The 24,987-nt window shown below is 30.5% G+C and overlaps 1 protein-coding gene across 1 annotated transcript in view; it reads left to right on the top strand.

The window, feature by feature from the left end:
- The first annotated feature begins 9,708 nt into the window (after window positions 1-9,708).
- LOC111679515 (P protein) overlaps window positions 9,709-24,987 on the top strand; it is a 17,264-nt gene continuing 1,985 nt past the window's right edge. Inside the window, exons 1-7 of the mRNA XM_023441086.2 lie at window positions 9,709-10,039; window positions 20,996-21,140; window positions 21,201-21,436; window positions 21,509-21,666; window positions 21,726-21,998; window positions 22,061-22,519; window positions 22,580-22,906. Coding sequence (XP_023296854.2) covers window positions 9,832-10,039; window positions 20,996-21,140; window positions 21,201-21,436; window positions 21,509-21,666; window positions 21,726-21,998; window positions 22,061-22,519; window positions 22,580-22,906 — 1,806 coding nt within the window. The 5' untranslated portion in view covers window positions 9,709-9,831. The remainder of the gene's footprint in view (window positions 10,040-20,995; window positions 21,141-21,200; window positions 21,437-21,508; window positions 21,667-21,725; window positions 21,999-22,060; window positions 22,520-22,579; window positions 22,907-24,987) is intronic.

A 24,987-nucleotide genomic window follows, 5' to 3' on the forward strand; every position in this document is an offset into this window, starting at 1 on the left:
TCAAAAACTGGCAAAAGGGCATAAAAACTGGGAAATCGGTACATTTGTGCTTGAGAGCTGATTTTTTCTATTGCGAAATTATTTTCGATTTAGCTTTATAAAGAGTACGAAATTTTTATTAGCAAAGTTTCTATTAGCAAAGTTTCGTTCTGAAAGTTTGGTTAAAACGAGAAAGAAAAGATAGAAATGATGAAACTTTTTTTGCCCTTAAAATGTGAAGGATACGGATGGGATCGCCTAAACGTAATATTAATGAAACCTTACTACATTGAGAAAAAATACGAATGGAAAATTTGACAATTCTTCTCTTCGTTGCATTAGATCATATTTTTAGTTAAACTCAAAAAGTGAAACAGCTGTTTCCATCTTACTTTGTTATGGTTTTATGCCAATCGTATAAACACAAAAAGTATAAATCATAGACTTTTATTCTCTTTTAAAAAAGAGGATGAAATTTCATTTTACTTTTTTATTAGACTTTACGTAAAGTTTGATTATGGTAAGGCCCCTTAAGGAAATGTAGAAATATTGGTTTTAGCTTTCTCAATTTGTAAATCCTTTTAAGGCTTTAAATCATGCTTTAAAGGAGAAAATGATAAAAAATTCGAAATTAAAGTTTTTGCTAATTTTAAAGGTATTTTTTTACCACTCAAGCTCAAAGAATTTTAAAAAGGCAGACAACATGTGTTTTTGGTTAATTTTTTAAAAGTTTTTCTGAATTATATATTTTGAATATAGATTTAAATTTTGACATATTCATATTTCAGGGGTAAAAAGCAAAGACAATAATAACACAGTGATACAGGAAAACAATGCAGGGGTTCTCATATACCAATTCCATTTCGTTATAGTCCATAGAGTAGGAATATATTTTTAATTTTTCCCGATCACTTCGTTTAGTTCCTTTTGAGGAGCAAACAAGTAGGAAAGTATAGTCGGGCATGGCCGACCATATAATACCCTACACCATGAGTATATTTTTACAATTTTTATTTTTTGTAAAGAAACATTTATGTTGAATATTACCATAATTCCAAAATATTTAAGCCATTTATTGATAAAAAACTAAAATTTCTAAATGAGGCTTTATATAGGTCAAATATGGGCCGATCCTCGGTAAATTTGGGAAAAGGATATATTTGTAAATAACAGTTAGTTTTGTTGAGTTTCATTGCGATACAAATGGTTACAAGTCAATTTTAGACGTTTAAGTCATTTTTTGAAGGGGGGTTTGTATGGGGGCTAGGGTCAAATATAGGCCGATCCTTACGAAAATCTGCAGTATCATTTATACTTATATAAAACTTATTTGTACCAATTTTTAGAGAGATAACAGAATATTTGGCGTAATTATAGCATAAAAAGTTCAAATCGAGAGGTACGGTTGTATGGGGGCTAGGTGAAATAATGGACCGATTTCAACCATTTTCAATAGGCTTCGTCCTTGTGCCAAAAAACATGCTTGGTCCAAATTTCACCAAATTATCTTGAAAATTGCGGCCTGTACCTTGCGCACAAGGTTTACATGGACATCCAGCCAGCCAGACGGACAGACGGACGGACGGACATGTCTTAATCGACTCAAAAAATGATTCTGAATCGATCGGTATACTTTAAGGTGGGTATTGGACCAATATTTTTGTATGTTACAAACATCAGCACAAACGTATAATACCCTCCCCACTATAGTGGTGTAGGGCATAAAGATGTGAAAAAGAGCTATTTTTGAAGTTTTAACTTTAAAAAAATATATTTATGGTAGTTTGCAACCGATTTTCAAATTGGATATTTTGTTTTAAAGATACAAGTGTTGTCTTTCAACCCAAAAAAATAAATCCAAAATTTATGATTAATGTCTTGGTTACGGCCATTTAAGTAAAAAAACTCACACTTTTTTTCACAATTTTTAATTTTCATACTGCTCTACGTTGGCCATGAAGCAGTAACTTTAGCTTTTATTACATTTGAAAAAAGGCACATTAAGTTGGGTTTCCAATGATCGTCAATTTATGATAATCGATGAAAACGGTTATGAGTTGTGCTAAGTTTTATAACAATATAGCATATTTCTTCCATACAAAAACGTTTATGTTTCTGGTTTTCTTTGTAACAAGTTTAAAAAATGTTTATAAACATTTTTATACCAAAATTAATTTGTATGGAGAAAACCAAAAATTCAAGGAACATGCTATTAGAAAAATTGGCATAAATCATCCAGTTTTTCATAGATTTTTATGAAATAACAAGTTTTAGAAACCTTCCTTTATGTGATTCTTCAGGAAAGTAATAAAAGATGAACTCACTGCCTCATGGTCAAAGTAGAGCATGATGAAAATGAAATTTTTTTAAAAAAGTGTGAGTTTTTTTTACTTAAACCACCGTAACTCAGACATTTGACCATAAATTTTGGATTTCTTTTCTTGGATTAAAAGGCAACACTTGTATCATTAAAAAAATATCGGATTTGAAAATCGGATGAAAACTACTAAACTTATGATTTTTCAAATTTAAAACTTCAAAAATGGCTCTTTTCGCATCTTTTGCTCTTAAAAAGTAAGTTAACGAAGTGATAGGGGAAAACTAAAAATATATTCGTACTCTATGGACTATAACGAAACAGAATTGGTATATGAGAATGCCTGCATTTTATTTTTCTTCACTTTTGTATCACAGTGTAATTGATCTATAGATTTAATATTATAAATCATTTAAAATCCCGGGCAATGCTGTGTACAAAAAGCTACTAATGTTATAAACCAAATGAGAATAGAGAACATAGAACAACATAACATATAATGGTTATCTATAAGAACATAATATACAATGGTTATATAACATATAGCAATATAACATATAATGGTTATTTGTAAGTTTAAATGGTTATTAATAACATAATATGTTTTCATCGTTGCCATTATTTAGTTATTAAAAAAATAATTATTTTTCAGTGAACATGTATTGTTGTATGTATATACTTTGACAACGGCTGTTGTTGAAAAATTACAAACACTTTGTTGTCAATTTGGTACCAGCCCTGTATATTTCTTTTTACCTCTGTGTATAGTGATGAAATTTAACAAAAACTAGTTTAATAGAGAAATTTCATAACCAAAGACTAGAAAATATAAGGCTACCCTCAGAAAATGACTTCAACTCTTATAGTGGTAAAATAAATTTTTAAATAAATTTTTCTGACGAAATTTATGAGAATCGGTCTATAATTGAACCTATCTCCCTTATTAATTTTGTTGATATCGGTTTAAAATTTAATCCAGTTGATATTCTTTGTGTGTGTGTGTGTGTGTGTGTGTGTGTGTGGGGGGTATATTAGATTTGGCATAGTCGAGTATAATATTATTATTTATTTAACTTATTTATCGCTATAAAAATTAGCATTTGTAATTATTTTAATCAGCTCCACTGTGCATGTTATAATTCATTTTGTAGACATGTGAATGAAATGTTACGATTGCCTGTTTGTTCATATTTTGTTGTACTTTTAGAGTAATACATATGTATTTAGAATGTTATAGTTACATACTGACAAATCCATATTAGGAAAGTTGAAAAAAAATAATAATAAATAATCCCAGAAATTTTAACAAAAATCGGAGCTTATTTTTTTATATCAATTCCAAAGGAACGATTTTCGTTCAGAATCAAACGGCTTACAACATAAAATTTTTCATGTGGATATGGCACATACATACATTCATATAAACATACTTATACATATGTAATTTAAAGGATTATCAACGGCTAGGAAGGACACCAAAGAAATATAATATTCTTAAGGGAATAAAGTACTTTTTACATATGTAATAAATAATAATGTTTGTAAAAGTCCGACTATAATGAATGCAGTTTGGTTAAAAAATATAACTACATATTAGTTATGTTTGAGGTAGTGTCCCTTCTGTGTATATATGTATATATAAAAGTCCATACATTAATAATTTGTTATTTTTATGCTATATTTTTACTACCATCTGTTCAAATTTATTGTTAGTTTATTGACATGTTAATTTTAGTGGATTAGTTTGTGACCGTTAATGTGTATAAGTAAATAATTTCAAATGCATACTTGGTAACGGTATATTAAAGGGGATCTTAATAAGAGCGATTAATATTATTTTTTCTTTTCTTTAATTAGAAGATTACTTTTATGTGAAACGAAAGTACAACTGATGTAAAATGCTGAGCCCAATAACGAAAAACAACTTTACTCTTATTTGAGATCAAAATGTTGAAAAACCCTTTAATATATTGTATACATATTTATTACTTTATTTTGCTACATACCTAAAATGAAAAACAAAATAAACAAAAAAGTGCATGTTTATTTATTTGTTCAAATATTTTTTTTGTTTTTATTATTTGATAGTTAGTATATAATACTTAATAAGTCGAATATAAGGTTTGTTTAAAATTGAAAATGAGCTATATCGTCCCATGATTTCGTGAAGCCTTCAAACAAGTGGACCCTAGAAATACAGTTTAAATGATAAAAAATTTATTACGAAGCAATCGTTTAGTTGTATGCAACTAAAAATTATAAATTAATGTATGGTGGTCATCGAAGCATAATTGATCGAACTTGCTACATCATTTCTTCTTATTCGACATCGCTATACTTAATTTTACAAGGATTTGACCATAGTTGAATAAAATAACCTTAAGAAAATTACTGTAATCTTCAAAAAAACAAATAATAACAGTGTATCAATGAAATTCGACATAATTAGGTCTTAGAGGAGCAAACGTGACTCTACCAAATTTTATGGCTACACAGTAGGAAGATAGGCGTTTTGAAATTGTACAGGCTTGGTAAGAAATTGACACCAAATTGTTTATAATTTTTCAATAACATCAGTTGCCAAATCAACAACAAGATACACGACATTATCGAATCAATCAACTAACTGTCGGTTGACACAAGGAAACTTTTGAAATTGCGTGAGAGAGAAAGAGAAAGAATATCATTCATCTTTCTCGCGTACTCGGAAATGCAATGCAATTAATGCGTTTCTAAAACAAAAGTTTCTATGTGTGGAGGAAACTTCAAAGAGAATTCAGAAAAAATTCCTCAACTAACTAACTAACTAACTAACTAACTAACTAACTAACTAACTAACTAACTAACTAACTAAATAACTAACTAACTAGATAACTAACTAACTAACTAACTAACTAACTAACTAACTAACTAACTAACTAACTAACTAACTAACTAACTAACTAACTAACTAACTAACTAACTAACTAACTAACTAACTAACTAACTAACTAACTAACTAGCTAACTAACTAACTAACTAACTAACTAACTAACTAACTAACTAACTAACTAACTAACTAACTAACTAACTAACTAACTATCTAACTTACTAACTAACTAACTAATGTATTACGCATAAATATATTTATTTTTTATAAGTGTAAAATCACTTAAACCCCATATTTTTGTACAAATATTTGGATACATTTGTCTCAAATATATACCTCTCTTCCTCGACACTACCCAGCAAAAACTCGGTAATGGGTAGTACTTCCCTAACCACTTACTTTTCAATGACTACTACCTCCCGTCAGCATTACTTAGAAGTACTCTAGTAATGACTTTCTTCTAATCTGATATAGAACTTTATTTTCGGCTTTGTAATTTTGTTGGCACATTTTATTCAATTGCGTGTTAGAAATTGTGTTTCACAAAAAAGAAAACAAAATTAGTTTTGTATGTGAAAACCATTATTTGACGCGCAATAAAATAGCTAAGCATTGGTGCAGTGAGTAGAACATTTGACTGACAAACCGAAGTCTCTGGTTCGTATTCTAGCTGGCTCTTTTTATTATTAAAAATAAAACAACTTACTCAACAACTGTTTTGAAAGACAAATTGCAAGTACTTCTTTAACTCCCTATTTGTAAGCGAGCGTAGAAGTACTTGCCTCCAATGACATCACCGTGTTAAAATAATGACTCAAAATGCTAATAAAGAAGTAGTGCAAAGAGGTTTTATTAGCTTTTTAACTCATTACTTTTCAATGTAAGTTTTTCCTGGGTATGTAAACTTAACGAAAAGTGTTTAATGTTAAACACATTTTTAAAAACTTATAATTGTCAACATTCAATTTTGTCTGATATTTGATATGGTTACAAAACATAATTGACTGCTTCCATTAAACTTATGTGTTACTTTTTAACATAATTATATGACATAATTAATTAAATTCAATTACAAAAATAATTTGTATTATATCAATTACACAGTGTTTTTATAAAAGTTATTATGAATAAAAATCAAAATGATTATTTTATAGAATTTTATTTCTTTTTTCATGCTTAGTTTTGGATTAAGTGTGCGTTGACAAATAAAATTCAATTAAACTTAATTATCATATACATACCTATACACATAAGTTCTACAAATATAGTAGAATTTAGTTATAATTTTAGGATATTGAATGAGTGAGAGAAATTTTTGTTCGTTCATCACCGAATAAAAATATTTTTAGTTAGTTTTTTGTATTCGATTGCATTTGAGTGTAAATAAAATAACTCATCAAAATCATTTGAAAAGCAATTATATCCTGGCAGTTCGCAGTATCTGTACCAATTTAGTAAATGTCCGATACTATATAGTTATATCGTAGAAAAGATAATCGAATTTGATATCCATTGAAATTGAAATATCCAATTCTGCATTTAGTTAAAAGTGCTGTCTAAAAGGAATACATATATTAATTTGAAAACTGTTGGGATTTTATATTAATTACACCATAAGTCATTTTTGTGAAAGCCTTTAAATTAGTGATAGCTTTTTGTGTTCAATTATTACTATTGTTTACTATTGTAATTGTCTAAGCAAATGGAATAATTAGAATGAAATTAGTTGTTAGTTTGAAATAGTATTTGGAATTTAAAAGGTAATAAACTTTAAAGTATGTTGTGTTTTGTTGTTAAATTTGACATAAACTTAAAATTTACAAACGTTAACGAGTTTACGTGTGCTATTACACAAGTTAATGTGAAAGTGCTACCATTTCAAAAATAACAAATAAAAGAGTTCTATATTCAACTGTGCCGAATATTATATACCCTTCATCATGATGTGTTAAAAACTTTAGTCAGAGGTTCAATGTTGTAGAAAATTCAAAAAGTACCTTTTTACGAACGATCAAGTACCAAAAAGTATTCTTTTACAGATTCTCACATAATCAGGGATCTACATGCTTAATTTCATGTTTAGCTTTTGAAGAACGGAAATGTAACAAAAAAGCAAAAAATGCCTTTTGATTAACTAAAATGTACAAGAAAGTTCCCTTTTATATGTTCTCACCTAATCCGTGTTCTACATTCTTAATTTCATGTTTCTAGGCTCAATATTAAAAAAGACCGTTTGAAGAACCAGAAAGTCCCATTAGAAAATATAAAAAATATAATAAATACTATAATTAAATACTATGTCCTTAATATATGAACAGAATCTTAAAATGCCTTTTGCATTTAGCTTAAGCATCTAAAAATTCATTAAAATCAGTTGATTTATTTGAAAAGTTTTCACAAACCTTCATTTCGTTGGCCTGTGTAATTAAACAACTACATATATGTATATTGTGTTTACATTTTCAAAACCAAAGCGGAAAAATCCAAACCAATTAATAATTTAATATGAACTTAAAAATGTCATCTGTGTTAAAATGTCAATGAGTGTATAAAGGTTACTGAAACATTAAATTAATTAAATTTTTTTTTGTATTTCTTAAAAATGATAATTTTTACAGTATGACAATTATTAATTGCACTGAAACTGGAAAATCACTCATACGTCATAGAATATTAAATATGTTTCATGCAATTCATATAACAGTCATACGTACCATGGTACAAACAAATGTTTTTTTATTGACTGTTTCAATTTTGCAAAAACAAACACGAAGAAATTTTGTATTATAATTTTATTAGCCAGTTTTTAAAATCTTATTTATGTTGTTACAAAATTATTATTTTTTAGCTCATCACAATAAAATTTTATTTGTTTTTGGTTTTTATTATTAAAAACAACAAGTTTGTTTATAACCTATAAAATACACTTGTTGCAGCAAGTGAGATATGTGAAATGTCTGGTAGACACTAAGAAATTTAATCGAAAAAGAAATCTTCTTTAAATGTGTGTTTGTAGAAAAACAAGAATTATTGACATAAAAATATGAGCAGCAACAATAACCACCTGTCACTGAAACGTGAAGAAAGCAAAACAAAACGGAACAATAATAACAACAACAACTTGACAGAAATAAAATATGTGAAAAAAGAACAAAACGCCAAAGCAATCAATTCTTAAGAGATGTAAAAGAAATAGAGAGAAATAAAGAAATGAACTTGACAGCACCAACAATAAAGTAGTAAGGCAGCATACAGTGGGGCTGAGGCATATAAATACTGGAACAGTGAAACATACAAGCGTTCAACAGGTAACGATTGATAACTAACTAACTAACAAACAAACAAACAAACAAACAAACAAACAAACAAACAAACAAACAAACAAACAAACAAACAAACTACCTAACTAACTAACTAACTAACTAACTAACTAACTAACTAACTAACTAACTAACTAACTAACTAACTAACTAACTAACTAACTAACTAACTGACTAACTAACTAACTAATTAACTAACTAACTAACTAACTAACTAACTAACTAACTAACTAACTAACTAACTAACTAACTAACTAACTAACTATCTAACTAACTAACTAACTAACTAACTAACTAACTAACTAACTAACTAACTAACTAACTAACTAACTAACTAACTAACTAACTAACTAAATAACTACCTAACTAACTAACTAACTAACTAACTAACTAACTAACTAACTAACTAACTAACTAACTAACTAACTAACTAACTAACTAACTAATTGACTAACTGACTAACTGACTAACTGACTAACTGACTAACTAACTAACTAACAAACTAACTAACTAACTAACTAACTAACTAACTAACTAACTAACTTACTTACTAACTAACCACCTAAAGCATTTATTTATTATCTCTTTTCCACTGTGTCATATTAAGCGGTTACGGCAATCATTTGTAAAGCGGTTTAAAATGATGACATGGTTTAAAACAATACAAACGCAAAATTATTTACACCATACTCTTTGTAAACACACATACACAAACCCGGATGAGAAAGTCAGGGTGAATATGCAAAAGAATAATATAAACAAAATAACCGTTAGGTCGTGTAAGCCCCTAAAATGTTTATGAACAGAGAATAATGTGTTGTAAATCCTGTGAGAGAGTACAGTTAACTGTAAATATGTATAAGTGAGCAAAAGTACGCAAAAATATACTTCCAGTGTAAAATAGTGGGTGAGAAAGTTAGACAGAGAAAGCTGGAGAGAGATTAAATGCCGCTATTCACAGTTTGTTTTTATTTGTTTTTCTATAAAAATGTAGGTGGTTGATGTGGTGAAATTTCGTTATTTCCATGGTGAACATGGACAAAATTAACGAAACATTAAATCATACAGATTCCTCAGACACAAATGCTTTTAGTCGTTTTAGAGACGTTAAAACATGAAAACGTATTTTAGAAAAAAATCATTTTAAAATAAACAAATAAGAAAGAAACAAAACGGTAGTGTGAACAAAAATATAAAGCAAAAAGCAACAAATAAAAAAAAATAAAATTTTATAAATACATAAATAATATAAAAAAACAAGAAAATGTTTTAAATATTTTTTTATGATAAAAAATTTCTACAAGTGCTAAAAAAAATAAAATTTTACTAAAATATACCAAATAAAAATGGGTCTTACGGACAAATTTCGTAAAATCAAACGCAATAGTCCCTCCAAAGGCATTGAATTAGAAAGGCGTCGTTCTAGTCAAAATTTAGTTGTTCCACCTGATCAAGTTACCGAACAGTCGTTACAAGTATGGCGTGCTTTACCCCCTCAAATAAGACATGATCCTAGTATGGTTTCATTTCAAATGGAAAATGAACGTTTACATGGTGAGTGTTTTTTATTATTTTTTATTTTAAATGGACAACAGCAACAGCAACTATTCATGACAAAACACATAAAGACTTGACAATAATAATAAAAAAGAGAATGATAAAAGAAATAAAAGAAAAACACACCAATTTAAGAAGAGATAATATTTATAAAATGAAATCCTCTTAATAATGACAACAACAACAATAATAGTAATAATGTTGATAATGATAATTATGGAGATTTTAATGGTTTAGTTATTATATCGAGCAGGTTTTATTTGCTCCTCATATTGCTGTTGTTGTTGCCTGAAGGTCAAGCATTAAAGTTATTTCTGGGTCAACAGTTGATGTGGTATGACCCGAAGTCATAAATTTAATAAATATTTTCAGGGAATACAAAACAAAACAAAATAAACAAACAACAAAAACACGAAAATAATTAAATAGAGTTTTAGTCTAACTAAATACTTGTTGTGTATATTTTTTTCTAATAATAAAAACAAAAATAATAATTTAAATATTTTTTGGTTTATTTTTATTTAAATTTTATTTATTAATTTGGTTGTTTGCCAAAAGTGGAAACCAAAATAAAATACAAGATTTTCGAAAAACATTTGTTGGAAATTGTAAAAAATAAAAGTAGGTATTTTCAAAAAAAAAAAAAAAAACATATCTAACACAATTTCGATAAAATCCTTTATATTTATCAACATATTAAGAAGTATTGTTTATATACAAGTGCTATTTGCTTGATTTAGTAAAATTGTTTTTGGATAAAAGTTTTGATGATTTTTATACCCCTACATCAATGTAGAGGGGGGGAGGTGTAATGGTTTTGATATCTTTATGAAATTCGAAAAAGCGATCTTTTATCGTACTAATGTTTATTATTTTACATACCTCTCATAGACCAAACCTTGAGGCACGTTATCTTAATGAAACTAATAGTCCACGGGGCTGACTTTGTTTTATCCTTGTTATGGCAAAGGTCTCTTCAGAGTGCACGTGATGGCTGTTGTTTAAACCCAAACTCAATAAAGGAAATGTTGGTGAAAAAACTGATTCGCAGTGAAATATTTCGGTATAAGTTCAGAGCTGTTGACGAAACAACAGATGACTGTGGGACTAAGCGTTGGAATAAGTTGGTGTCATGCTTATATGATATGAAGCCAATGTAAAATGATCAGCGACTGCGACGCAACTATTTTGAGGTCGGCGGTTTATTATAGAAAATATCGGCGGTGTTTTTTCTACACAAAATGGTCATTACTATAGTAGTTTTCACTATTTTAATATTAGCACAATATTGTGTGACAACTCTTTTCAATTTGCCATAAGATTTTAAATAAGTGGCAACTCCCTTCAAATTGGTTAAATTATTTTTTGAAATACATGTACGATTCCAACCTTTATCAGCGGCTACGTTTAAGCCGGCTTAGCTTTTGTGCCGAAAAAAGTCGACAGAGGCGCGGCTTGCAAGATATTACCGACGGCCAGCTGCTACCGATTTGAGCCGTCTCGGCTTGTATCTCTGGGTGAGACCCGCTGGTTGTTATAGCCAAATTTGCCACAGTATATTCACTGTGAGTAAGAAATTATATTTGACTTATTTGATGGAATTGTTTCGTTATACCGTTTAGTCTTTAGGTGCTGTTGCCAAATCCACAGAGATCATGCAATCTGCGTGGTTGTAAACGAAAGCACATTATGTACATGAATAAAACCCATCTAAAAAAGATAAAAATTTCTAATCACCTGGTTGAAAGTAATTCCTTCTTCGTCACGAATGTCCTCTTTGTAAATTAGAGTAAAAACAGGGGCGTGTTTGTATTCCCTTTGTAAGCGATATTTGGGTCAGTCGTTACTTTAAAGTACCCAAGTATACAAGAAAGTTCTTACTTACTAACTCAAATATATCTTCAATTATACTCTACACCACTTTAAGTAGTGGGGAGGGTATGTTGGGTTTGTCCCAATGTTTGTAACGTACAATAATATTGGTCCTATCATTTTCTAAGTCGATTTAGCTATGTCCTTGTAATCAAACTACAGGTCGCAATTTTGAAGATAATTCAAATTTTGGTACATGATATTCTATTGTTCCAGGGACAAAGAATATTAAAAATGTTTAAGATCGGTTAATTATTTAACCTAGTCCCCATACAACAGTACTCCCGAATAGGGCTTGTAAACCTTGTAATCAAACTACAGGTCGCAATTTTGGAGATAATTCAATAAAATTTGCCACATGATCTTTGATGGTACCTTAGATGAAGTTTGTTGAAAATGGTTAACATCGGTCCATTATTTCACCTAGCACCCATATAACTGAAGCCGACGAATAGGGCTTCTAAGTTCATAATTATGTTAAATATTCTATAATAGACTTGATGACCCTCATGAACTTTATAGTAATAGGACCTCATTTGACCCTAGCCCCTATAAAAAGCCCCCTTCAAAATTTAACTTAAATATCCACAGTTTTATTAGATGTATCTGAGGCAAGGTATTCAATTCAACTTATATGCTTTAATATGAAAACTAAATCACATTTTATTCGTATACAGGTGTAGGGTATTACTATAACTTCTAACTTGTTATTTTATACAGTAACAGATTAACGGTATCATATGATCTTACTATACACATTTTCTTTTCAAAAACCTATTAAATACATATTTTCAAAAACTAATTTTTAAATGAAATTGCACAATTCTTCATCGTGAGCGTATTCATTTATTTGTTCAATTTATTGTGTTATTTTAAGAAAAACTAATTAATTTTCAATATACTACTTATTCAATATCAAATAAAAACAATTTATATTCATTTATTCTCAAAAGATTAATCGATCATTTTGATCGCCACCTTACAAACTAATTATTGCTGAGTTTTTCTTTCAACATCTAAAAGAATGTGCAGCCATTGGGATTAATTTATTTTAAAATACAAAAAAAATTTAATTGCTGTATTTTGGGGGTTACGTAAGTAAATAGTGGCCAATTAACAAAGAAAGTATATATAAGGAAATACAAACAAAAAACTTATGCTAATATGATTAAACTGCGACTTTTCTGTATTAAGTTAAAATTCCTGGTATTATACTTTGAGTATCATATAAAAATATTTCTATTCAGTTATCGCCTTCAATAATATGAATTACTCTCCGCATATGTTAAAACATGTGTTACAATGTTGTGTAAATAAAAGCATATGGTTTTTCCTAAGTACTTCTAAAAACGTTAAAAATGTGTACCTAGACTACGTTCGTATATAAATTTGTTATCAATATTTTTAGGTGAGACTCTAGTTTGCATAATAATTGAAACACTTTGCTGCCTAATATTTCACAAGTGATGACTTGTCAAAATATCGCCCATGGCAACGAAAGAGGTTTGAAGAACGAGAATTGGAAGTATTGCTACATGTATATAGTTGTCAACTCTTGCAAATTCAAGAAATTTGAGAGAACTTGAAAAAAATGCTTTTGTATCTTCAAAATGCAGCTTTAACCCTTTGACGACCATAGACAAATATACTTGTCAGAAAATCTTTAGTATATATATATCTGTTTAAATGACATATAGAGCGAATCTGTCAACCGATCTTTGTCAACTTTATTTGGCAACCAAAATATAGGCCTTAGAAGTTACCTAGGGGCAGTCCTAGAAATCCTAACTATTATGAGATATCGACAATCAAACAAAAAAGTAATAAAACATTCGAAAGGTTTGGTCATCAACGCTCGGGTTAACGCTATGAAAGAAACCCGTGTTTGTCTCGAAACTATGTATATCAAAACCAAAGTTCCGATCTATCACATTCAAATGATTTGTTTGGAGTGATTATTGGCTAAAAACGTCTAATGTTTCGGTACCTGTTAAAACTTTTTACAATGATGTAGCTTTAAAAGATTTGCTTAAACCTAAGGTTGTTCAGTCTAGACCACAGGGTATACAGAGACGTCACCAGCAAAAAAACTCTATCTCTTTCGGCACAAGTTTCACACTATTTTTATACCCTACACCACTATAGTGGTGAGTGTATTATGCGTTTGTGCAGAAGTTTGTAACACCCAAAAATATTGGTCCTAGACCCACATTAAAGTATACCAATCGCCTCAGAATCACTTCGATTTAGTCGATTTAGCTATGTCCGTCTGTCCATCCATCCGTCTGTCTGTGTGTCCATGTAAACTTTGTGCGCACGCTACAGGTCGCAATTTTCAAGATAATTTGATGAAATTTGCTCTTTTTTGGTTCAAGGACGAACGCTATTGAAAATGGTTCAAATCGGTCCATTATTTCTCCTAGCCCCCATACAACCGTACCCCCCGAATCGGGCCTTTAGGCTCATAATTACATAATTAGCCTCAAAATCACTTCGATTTAGTCGATTTAGCTATGTCCGTCTGTCCGTCCGTCCGTCTGTCTGTGTGTCCATGTAAACCTTGTGCGCACGCTACAGGTCGCAATTTTCAAGATAATTTGATGAAATTTGGCACATGCTCTTTTTTGGTTCAAGGACGAACGGTCCATTATTTCTCCTAGCCCCCATACAACCGTACCCCCCGAATCGGGCCTTTAGGCTCATAATTACGTTAAATGTATTATAATGTCAACAAAAATCAACAAAAATTAGTTTTATAAAACAATAAATGACAATACTACATTTTAGACTTTTTTAAACGTCAAAGGTGACACCTCTGTATACTTTGTGGTCTAGACCATCGAAACGCAGTGAGCTCTCTTGTACTGTTTCTTTCACGAGAACCAATGTTCACACTTATATAAAAACCAAACACAACCAGTCAGATAACAAATTTTTTACTCTTTGCCTTTCACTGGTTTAGATTTTTTTCAAACGAAGGCTCTCTCTACTTTATTTCAGAACAGGTTATGTGAAATTAGCTTGATTCGTTTATGGTCTCAAAAGATGAGAATTCTTTTGAAGCAGAATACATATGTTGCTAGATAGATAGGAAAAAGATAAGAATTCTTTTGAAACCGAATACATATGTTGCTAGATAGATGGGAAATGGTTATAGCTGAAAATGGTCAATGTTTTGAAATTAAAAATAATCCTACAGTCTTAAGTTGTGCACTAAATGTATTTATATATATATATATATTAGTGTTCCATTCTCACATAACCTATTTTATGAATTCCAAAATCAAAAATTTAAATTTTATAAACAAAATATCAAATTTAAAAGTCATCAACCACTTTCTAACTCAAAGGCAAAATAAAAAAGTAAAAACAGCTTCGCACGCGAGACGAATTTCTTTGAAACTCTCACTTTGAGACACCAATAGATAATCAAAGCTGGTCGGACTTCAAATGTTGTTTACAATCCAATATACTAGAAGATACAATATGAATAATTTTGAATATATTAAATCAAAAAACGATTAATATCAATTGCAAAAAATATAAATTTTGCATAAATTTTGTATATTTAAAAATTCTTTAAATAATATAAAATTATTATTTTTGTTTTAATTTCGTTGTTTTTTTGTGACTAATTTGTAATAATGTATTGTATATAACTCTAGATTTTTACTATTAATTAAAGAAATTAAACGAATACGTATAAGCTAAGTTAATTAATTAATTATGTTATTAGGTACTTTTCTGAACGAATCGTGTGCTTAATGCAATTAAAAATAAAAAAGAAATCATAATGTATTAAAAAGAATTAGGTAATTTTGGTCTGCGATTCTTCGTTAGTCACGGACTAGATTTTGGGAAAACCCATCTAATAGAATTTCAAAGTAGATATTGTCTTGTATCAGAAAGACTTTTTGGTAGCACAGAAGAGTCTAACTCCAGGAATAGTAGAGTTCAAGATGGATCGCTGATATGAACATAAAATGGTACTTCAGACTCCGTGACGAATGTAGTGTCTTTCATGCAGGTATCCGAGCGATTTGAAAAGCGAACAGAACTGATGCTGAATCCTATCGATCCAGAATCATTTGTGAAAAATTTATGTTGGTAGTCAAGCTGCTCTCAGAGCATTCAGTTCTCACACGATACATTCGCGCCAGGTTGTTGATTGTATAAATGCTCTAAGGGACGTTATTAGGCCGTTGTAATATCGGTAATAAGGTTGCAGACGATCTGGCTCAATTAGGTTCAAACCTTGGTATACATAGATGATAGTAAATGAATGGGAAACCTCTCATTTGTCACTATTCGAAAGAATCCCTGTCTTCATTAACCAGTCCAGGAATAGTAGATTGGATGTCAAAGTATTAAAGGCCCTATGTTTATAGGCCTGGGTAAACACATTCTGTAGATTCTGATAGAGATGCTAACAGGGGCATTTGATCAGTTAGGACCTTTGTCAGTAAGTGGGACAGTAATATATAATGGATCATTAGTCCATTATGCAAAGATAAGGAGGAAGTAAAGATCAAGCATATAATTTACTACTGCCCTAGTATTTGTTTCTCTGAATATTCACTTTTTGAAGGGAATCGTAATGAAATTCATAGTTTCCCAGAAGATATACACATTTTATGGTGCATAACCCTTTTAAACCTATACCTATTGATGTTCAAAAAATTCAAAAAAAAATGTTTAATTTCTACATCTCTAATCCCTTAACATGCCCGGACGTTGTACATACAATAAATTGCGCTGATGACAATACGATATTGGTACATACAAGGAATTAAAATTTTCATTCTCAAAACGGGATATGACATTCGGGATATGACATTCTTTACTAAAACGGGATATGACATTCGATGGCGAAAAACTTCCGATTGTAAATCATCACATAATACATGAGGTCCGGTGCTGCGAAGTCGGATTCTCTAGCACCACTTGGGGAATGTATTAAAAAAAAACATATCGACACCTATCAAAGACAGGAGAAGAAGCTTTAAACATATCACAAGCTTCCAGAGAGAAGTCCAAACAATAACGAAATTTGTAAATTGAAATAGAATAAACAGGGCTTAATATATTAACCGATAGCCCGAAGCCATTTACGAAGATATCAGGCGTATGTAAGAAAGCTTTAACTGAACACTCTCCCAGAGGATAGGTTTACATTATATAGGTACCACGGGTCATGGCGCAGTAGTCGGTATAGAAAAGGCGTGGTTATACCCACAAAGATTTTATGGGTTGATCCTGATGGAAGCTCAAAATGAGCAAGCCTGAGGTTTGTATGATGATACGTATTCTGCGTGGATATACGGTCACAGCAATACGAAATTAAACATGTTGACGAATGTAGAGAGGACAATGTAATTCTGGAACGGAACAGGCACGATAGTGGTCTAGGTGTATTTCTTCGGATTTCATGTAGTATATCCTCCTATCAACCTAACCAAATTACTAAATTTATTTATAAAAAAACATTAAAAATCCTTTATTATTTAATAGATTAATATTTGAACAAAATGTTCATTAAGAACTTCATCGAATCTTCGTATTCACAATAAACTGATATTCTAAAAGAATCCTTATACGGAGATGAATTGATCCTCTTAAACAGTATTCCGTTAACACATGCATAGTACCGAAATCTTAACTTACCTGTTAACTAGGCAAGTAATATTGGAGAAAAGTGTAAGTAGTTACTTTTTGGGTGAACAAAATTTGAACAAAATGTTCATTAAGAACTCCATCAAATCATCGTATTAACAAAAAACTGATTTTCTAAAAGAACCCATAAATGGAGATGGTGTCAACTATGAATTGACAATAGTCCGTTTAACACATGTATATGTACCCAACAAAATCTTTACTTACCCCGTAAGTAGGCAAGTAATATTGGAGAAAAGTATAAGTAGTTACTTTTTTGGTGAATAACTACTTATTTTTGTTCGACGGAGACCAAAATATAACAGGTTACAAATCTCATTACCGAACTTTTCCGGATTTAAAAATAGTTTTACAGTTATTTTTAATATTTGCTAGTCTATTCAATGCCCCATTAAAAAGTAATTTTATCATTCTTTCTGGAAAATCAACATTTCTTGAAAAAACTTCCAAGATCGACTACGGTAAAAAATGCTAACTAATTCCTTATTGGACATACGCTGTAGACAACTGACTACAAATTCTTTTCAAATAAATCAATTTAAGTTATTGATAACGACAACTCATTACCAAGTAACGTATGAAATAACTACATTACTTACGATACTCATTTTACTGGGTATGTATAAAGGGGAGCTGATGAATACATTAACCGTTTATTTATTCGTTTAGACCCTATTGTAAGGTCTCATAGTATAAAAAATTACTATGTGTGTTTTTAGTTAATTTGACAAATTTAAGAAAATATTCAATATAAATATTATTTTAACGTCTATCTTTTAATTTAACACTCACAACAATGTTAACTAAATTATAGATAATTTTTGATTATTTAAATAAACATTGTATTGTTCGAGAAATCAAATTTATTTTGAAAATATTCTTTCATTCATTGAAGAAAAGAAAAACATAAATTCATTAAAAACTTCTTCTATTGTCATATTGTCAAATTTTGATTGTGTTTATCACAAGGTGGGTGAGTGTATGAGTGTGTGTGTGGTTTGGTTTGGTGTATTACCTTTGACATCAAAACAATTTGAAACACATGATTTCTTTGTTAACTCATCATCAAATGAAAATCAATAATAGATGATGGAGGAACATCACCACCATTTTGGTTTTTGTCATTAACTTACTAGCTAACTAACAACACAAGTTATAAATGTTTTCGGAAAACGAATAGAACTATTTCCGCCCCCTAAAGCATACTTTGACTATTTGTAAAAACAGCAATTTTCTGTAAATATCATATCTGTTTTTTGTACAAGTACTTATTTATTACTTACAAGCAACTATCTTGTTCAACGAATGACTGACTATATATTTACGATAAATGTTTTTTGCATTTCTTTTCCGTTCGATTTATTTCTTGTTGTGACACTAATGGTCGAATATTATTGAATTAAGATTATTATTCAAGATTATAAACTCTTGAAATATTGAGTGACGTCTTCTTAGTAAAATAAACACAAGCAACAACTGCATTAAACTTCAAGGTTTAATTTTGCATTAAATTTTCGTTTACAAATAAAAAATTGATGTATGGAACCATAAATTATCGGTTGCAGTTTAGTTCAATGTGACATTGACATTTTTATGGTTTATTTAGTTAAAATGAATTTTGTTTACAACGGCGGGAAAATAAAATATAAAATTTTATACAAGTTTTATACAAGTAATGAAAAAATTACCTATAATCTTTTAACAATTGTATCTTAATTAATTTTGTGTTTAAAACCATATTGTAAAATTTACTGTTAATAAACAGGGAAGCAAACAATTATTTTTCAGTTATAAAACGTTTTTCTCAGGGAATTATGTTAATTTTTTGTGCAAATTGTCAGTTGAAGAAAGAAAATGTGATATTATCTGTTTGTAATTTATGAGTATTTTGAAATGAATTTAATTTGAATTTCAAATTTCAAGTTTTCGTTACTTGGGAACAAACAATTGAAATAGTCTAAGATCAATTCATATATGAGACATAGTGCCTCATAAAATTTGGTTCATACTGAAATTAACGTAATTTTTTGCAGGGGACCATATATGGGGGTAGGGTCGATAATGAACCTATAAGTTATAGGTTATTATATATTAATCAAAAGTTCGTGGATATACATACAAAACTTGTTTATTTTTAATTTCTTAGCTGTGCTCACATTTTTAAGCCTGTAATTTCAGAATTACCTGTATTCATTTCAGAATTACCACAGTGTGTCCCTGTGAGTAAGAACGGCTTATTGATGAATCGTACTTCGGTCTACCGGTTACATCTCTCTAGGTGCTGTTGCCGAATTAACAGAGGCCATACAATGGTCAAGAGATTAGATATCTCAAGTACTCCAGCATGGACCGGCCAAAACCAATGTACAAAAATTGCCACCTGCGTTCTTCATTGAAGAACAAAGGGGTGATGGTAGACCATTCTCAAGTCTACCAAGTGGATGAAAAAGACCACCGTGAGATAAAGCCTTCAAGGCAGGTGCTCATATTAAAAATGTATCGACATTCCTGTACTGTAGCTATTTATACCCTAAACCACTCTAGGTATATTGAGTTTGTGCTGATGTTTGTAACATACAAAGATATTCGTTCTGTACCCACCTTAAAGTATACCAATCGGCTTTGAATCATTTTCTAATTCGATTAAGCTATGTCCCTCCGCTTGGCTGGCTGTCCATGTAAACCTAGTGTGCAATGTACAGGTCGCAATTTTCAAGATAATTGGATGAAATTTTTCACACACTCTTTTTTAGACAAAGCCAATTGAACATGGATAAAATCGGTCCATTATTTCGCGTAGTCGCCATACTACCGTATCCAACGAATGGGACCTTTGGTCTCACTATTAAGTTAAATGTTCTATTATATTAACAAAAGTCGGCAAAACTTAGTTTTATAGAATTTTTAATGACATTAGCGATTTTTGTAATGATCGGGCCTCATTTGACCCTAGCGCCCATAAAAGCTCCCTTCGGAAAATGACTTAAAGGGCAAAATACACCAAAAAACACTAATTACACTTTTAAATTCTACACAAATAACTTTGAAGTAGACGTGAATTTCTCTACCAAAATTTTTAAGGATAGGCCCATATTTTCCCCTACTCCCCTTTGAGCTCTGTTGTAAAAAATCTCTTTTTATGTCAAAAATGAGTTAATATATTCCGGAATAAAGTAAAAAACAAACCAAATGCTTTATTTTTTTAATAATCCCAATTTTTGACATACAGCTTGTTATAGGGTATCATATATGCGGCTATACCCGACTATACATTCGTACTTGCTTTCTTGTTACAGTAGGGTCTAGATACATGAGGAATGGTTAAATTCACCACTTGTTGATATCGGTTCAATGAAATAAAAAGGATCTAAATATTTGAATTATTGTCTCATTGTATTTGTTTTTTAGGATCTGCCGTACCCACCGATGATGAATCAATCCTTCCCAACGAATTTGAATCCAGCCATGAAGATGAAAAAAGTTTTGCTGGTTCAGAGTTTATAAATATTAAAAATTTACCGCGTTCAAATCAAAATGAAAACGATCGAAAAAGGTAAATAATTAAAATATTTAATAAAATAACATACATATTAAAACTCTATTCCCCTTAAAGTACCGACGATGAAGGCACTCATTCGGATCATGAAATGCCCCACTGTAATAGCGTGCAAAAACACATTGACAAAGAAGAAGCCAAAGCGAAAAATAAACAAAAACGTAACCGCATTAAACTGGCAAAACGTTATGGTTTATTGGCATTTTGGATATTTTCGGCTGTGGTGTTTATGGCTTTCGAGGAAAAACATTTGTTGGAAAAAACTTTGGAAGTGCCACAGGAAAAAGGGAAAAGTGAGAAGGAAAATTTTTCAACTAAATAATACTATTTGAAATATTTAATTTTTGTGGACATTTTTTTTACAGATTTCATTTTACATACAAAACCTACGGGAGATTTTAATTTGAAAATATATGGTACATTTAATGAGTCCTTCTATGATGCCAATGAAACGGAAAGTTTTCTAACCATACAACCACAAATATCTTATACAAATGGTTTTGAAAATCAAACTAGTTTTAAGGTAAAGTTTTTAAATAATAAAATTATTTTTAATATTATTAAAAAATTTTTATTCCAAAGGACATTTTACAACCCTGGCTGATACCCTTAGTCAATGAGGAACTTTTCGATTATGCTCCTGTGTTATTGCGTAACTTTACTTACACTATGACCGATGATGTCATGCAAGATCTGGATAGTAAGGATACGATAATGCGTTTGAGAATTTTCTCTAATGTTAGGAAAGACATGGCGGTTAAAATTATTTATAATCCCCTGATTATAAATGTGACAACTGGCACTTTATTGGCGGCTTTCATTTTGCTGACATTCTATGCTTTATTAGTGTGGGAGGTGCGTTTCCTGAAAAAAAATTCTTTTCATAAATTTTTAGTTTTAATCATATTTTTCATTAGGTCTTTGAAAGAACTTTTGTAGCAATTGTTTGTTCTATTTTGTCGATTGCTGTTTTGGCCTGTTTTGATGATCGTCCCAATATGGAGGAAATTGTACAATGGATGGATATGGAGTTATTAACTTTGCTCTTCTGTATGATGATTTTAGTGGGTATTTTAACCGAAACCGGTGTCTTCGATTACTTAGCTGTTGTGGCTTATGAAATCTCCCAGGGCAAAACATGGCCCATGATTTATAGCTTATGTATTATAACCTGTTTTGTTTCGAGTTTTTTGGATAACATGACCACCGTTATATTAATGACACCCGTGGCTATACGTTTGTGTGAAGTTATGGGTCTAGATCCTGTGCCAGTTATAATGGGTATTATTGTGCATTCAAATATTGGAGGTTCTCTTACACCCATCGGTGATCCCATTAGTATAATTATTTGTTCAAATCATTTTATAGCGACCAATGTAAGTTTGAATTTATCTGCTTCAATATTCAAATACTAATATTGAAAATTTCTTCTCTAGGGCGTTAGTTTTATGAAATTTGTTGAACACACCATACCCGGTGTAATTTTAACTGTCCTACAGAGTTGTCTCTATTTACGTTTAATTTTTAGAGACATTCAATCATTGCGTCTCAACGAACCAAAAGAGATTAAAGATTTAAGACGTGAAATTCGCGTTTGGCAAAAGGCTGCCAATTCGATTTCGTCATTTTCTAAAGATGCCGATTTAGTGCGTGAAACTTTGCTGAAGAAGGTTCGTATTTTGAAACATACTCTGAAACGGAAATTAAGAGGTTTGGACAAGACAGATGCTTATGTTCATACACTTGGAGATTTGAAAGCTAAGGTAAGTTTAAATGATTTTAATTTGGAGTAAATCTTTCATTTAATTGCACATCTTTAATTGTAAATATGTATTTATTGACTTTGTCATTCTGCTTTTATCATTTCTCTGAAAGCGCGATAGGTCCCAGATATAGTAAAATAAAATTTTCTCAAGATATTCATAAGGGACCTAGAAAGAAGAATTTCTTAAACTGATAAAAAGTTTTATATAAAAATATCCGTCTAGCGAGGGGATCCAGAAAGCAGAAGTTAAATTTTTAGTACCGTGCGTGTGTTTTTACGCTAACAGAAAAAGCTACATTCCAGGCATGAATCACTTCATTGCAATAATGAAGAACCTTACATTGGTTGGTTATCGTGGTAGTTTACTTCAATGAGACAGTCGAAGAGACTCCACTTATATTGTATAATATTAGAGCCATGGTAAAATTGAAGGAGTTATTAAGTTAAGACCATATAAATCACCAGATATATGAAGTAACTGGCGTGGAATATATTTTCCTAAGCTTCTAAAGCAAGGTACTCGCAGGAAAGATGGAGGATCGTCGTTTCCTTTTTTTGAAGGAGAGCTCAATATGACTTGCATATTTGCCTACACTCAGTGTACTGCTATTTCTGCTTTCAGCCTGATTAACACTGCATATATTGGGAAAACGGTGAGAGATACTTAACACAGCTTATTCGCAGAAGACATCAAAACCAAAAATGCAGTTCATTTTGGAATCATATCTAATGAATTTACACTAATAGTTCCTGGAAAGAACTCAGATTGGCTGCTGTAGGCTTTCAATCTAAGCATGTCCATATGTTCTTGATCACCAAATTCCCAATGATTTAAGCTTTGCTACGCCTCCAATATAGTGTTTCGATCTTCTGAGGGACTAGTTCTTAAAACATCTGTTCTTTCATTCTTTTAACTATGTAGGAACTATGCCTCTATTTAATGCCGAACATATTACAACAGGTGTAGAAGGCGCCCGTTGCTTTCTTAACTCCATATTGATAGGAGGATGTGTACTATATTAAATTTGATGAAATAAACATACAGAAGTCCAGTTTCCCTGGCATAATTCCTTACTTAGAAATCAGTCTTCGTGAGGGATATTATATTGGGAATAATATCACTTGCAAGGTATTTGTATATAAGTTCTACAAATTCCTGACGATGGCAATGAAATTGCTCCAGAGAATTTACCAATAAGTGTTCTTGAGGAATGCTACATTTAAAATAATATCACTTCCAAGATATTTGGATCTAATTTCTACAAAAGCCTTACAACGACAATGAAGTCGTTGTAAGACATGCTCATTTTAATGAGGCTTTTTAACCAGTTCTCGTAAGATTTACCCCATAGGATCTTTGTGGTCTACTTTAATTATTCTAAAATGCCTTATGGGACTTCCCACCCACATTATAAATTGGAGTTTAGATTATTTCCAAAATGTTTGGCATTGTTTGAATAGGCGATTTTGAAGTTCTTTAAACGCGACAAGTTAAAGATTAGAATCTCTGCCGTTATTGTGAATAGTATTAGTTCTTGGATTTACTCCTGACCACTGTCAGTGGCCCAGTTATTGAGTATCACAACAGCGTTGGAAATAATATCACTTACTAAGCAACAACTTTTATCCCTCTGTTGTCCAGTTCAATAAGAATACAGTTAACAATAATGACCCAAAGTGGTGGTAAGATAATACCGCCCTGTGGTATTGCTCGTTCCATTTGCCTTTACTTATACTACTTTACTATTCAAAAAATAGATTATCAGAAGCTTGTTGAGTCTGCCTAAAGGCCCTAAAAACGAAAATCTTATTTGATAAATCAAATCTATTTTATATTATTAAGCAAAAGGTCTTCGATAAAAGTGATAATTAACAATTAATTCTACTATAGATTTCATAACGATAAATTGTTTAATGGCGTTATTTAATCCAAAGTTAGATAAAGTATTACTTATTAATTAATTATTTGAATACAATACATTGTAAAAGTACTAATCACTCTGATGAACTTTGCACGATAAAATTTATAAGTGTCTCGGGAAAAAAACAGATGTTAGAATTTTATAAACCAATATATAT

Source organism: Lucilia cuprina, chromosome 2 (genome assembly GCF_022045245.1).
Source record: "Lucilia cuprina isolate Lc7/37 chromosome 2, ASM2204524v1, whole genome shotgun sequence".
NCBI lineage: Eukaryota > Metazoa > Arthropoda > Insecta > Diptera > Calliphoridae > Lucilia > Lucilia cuprina.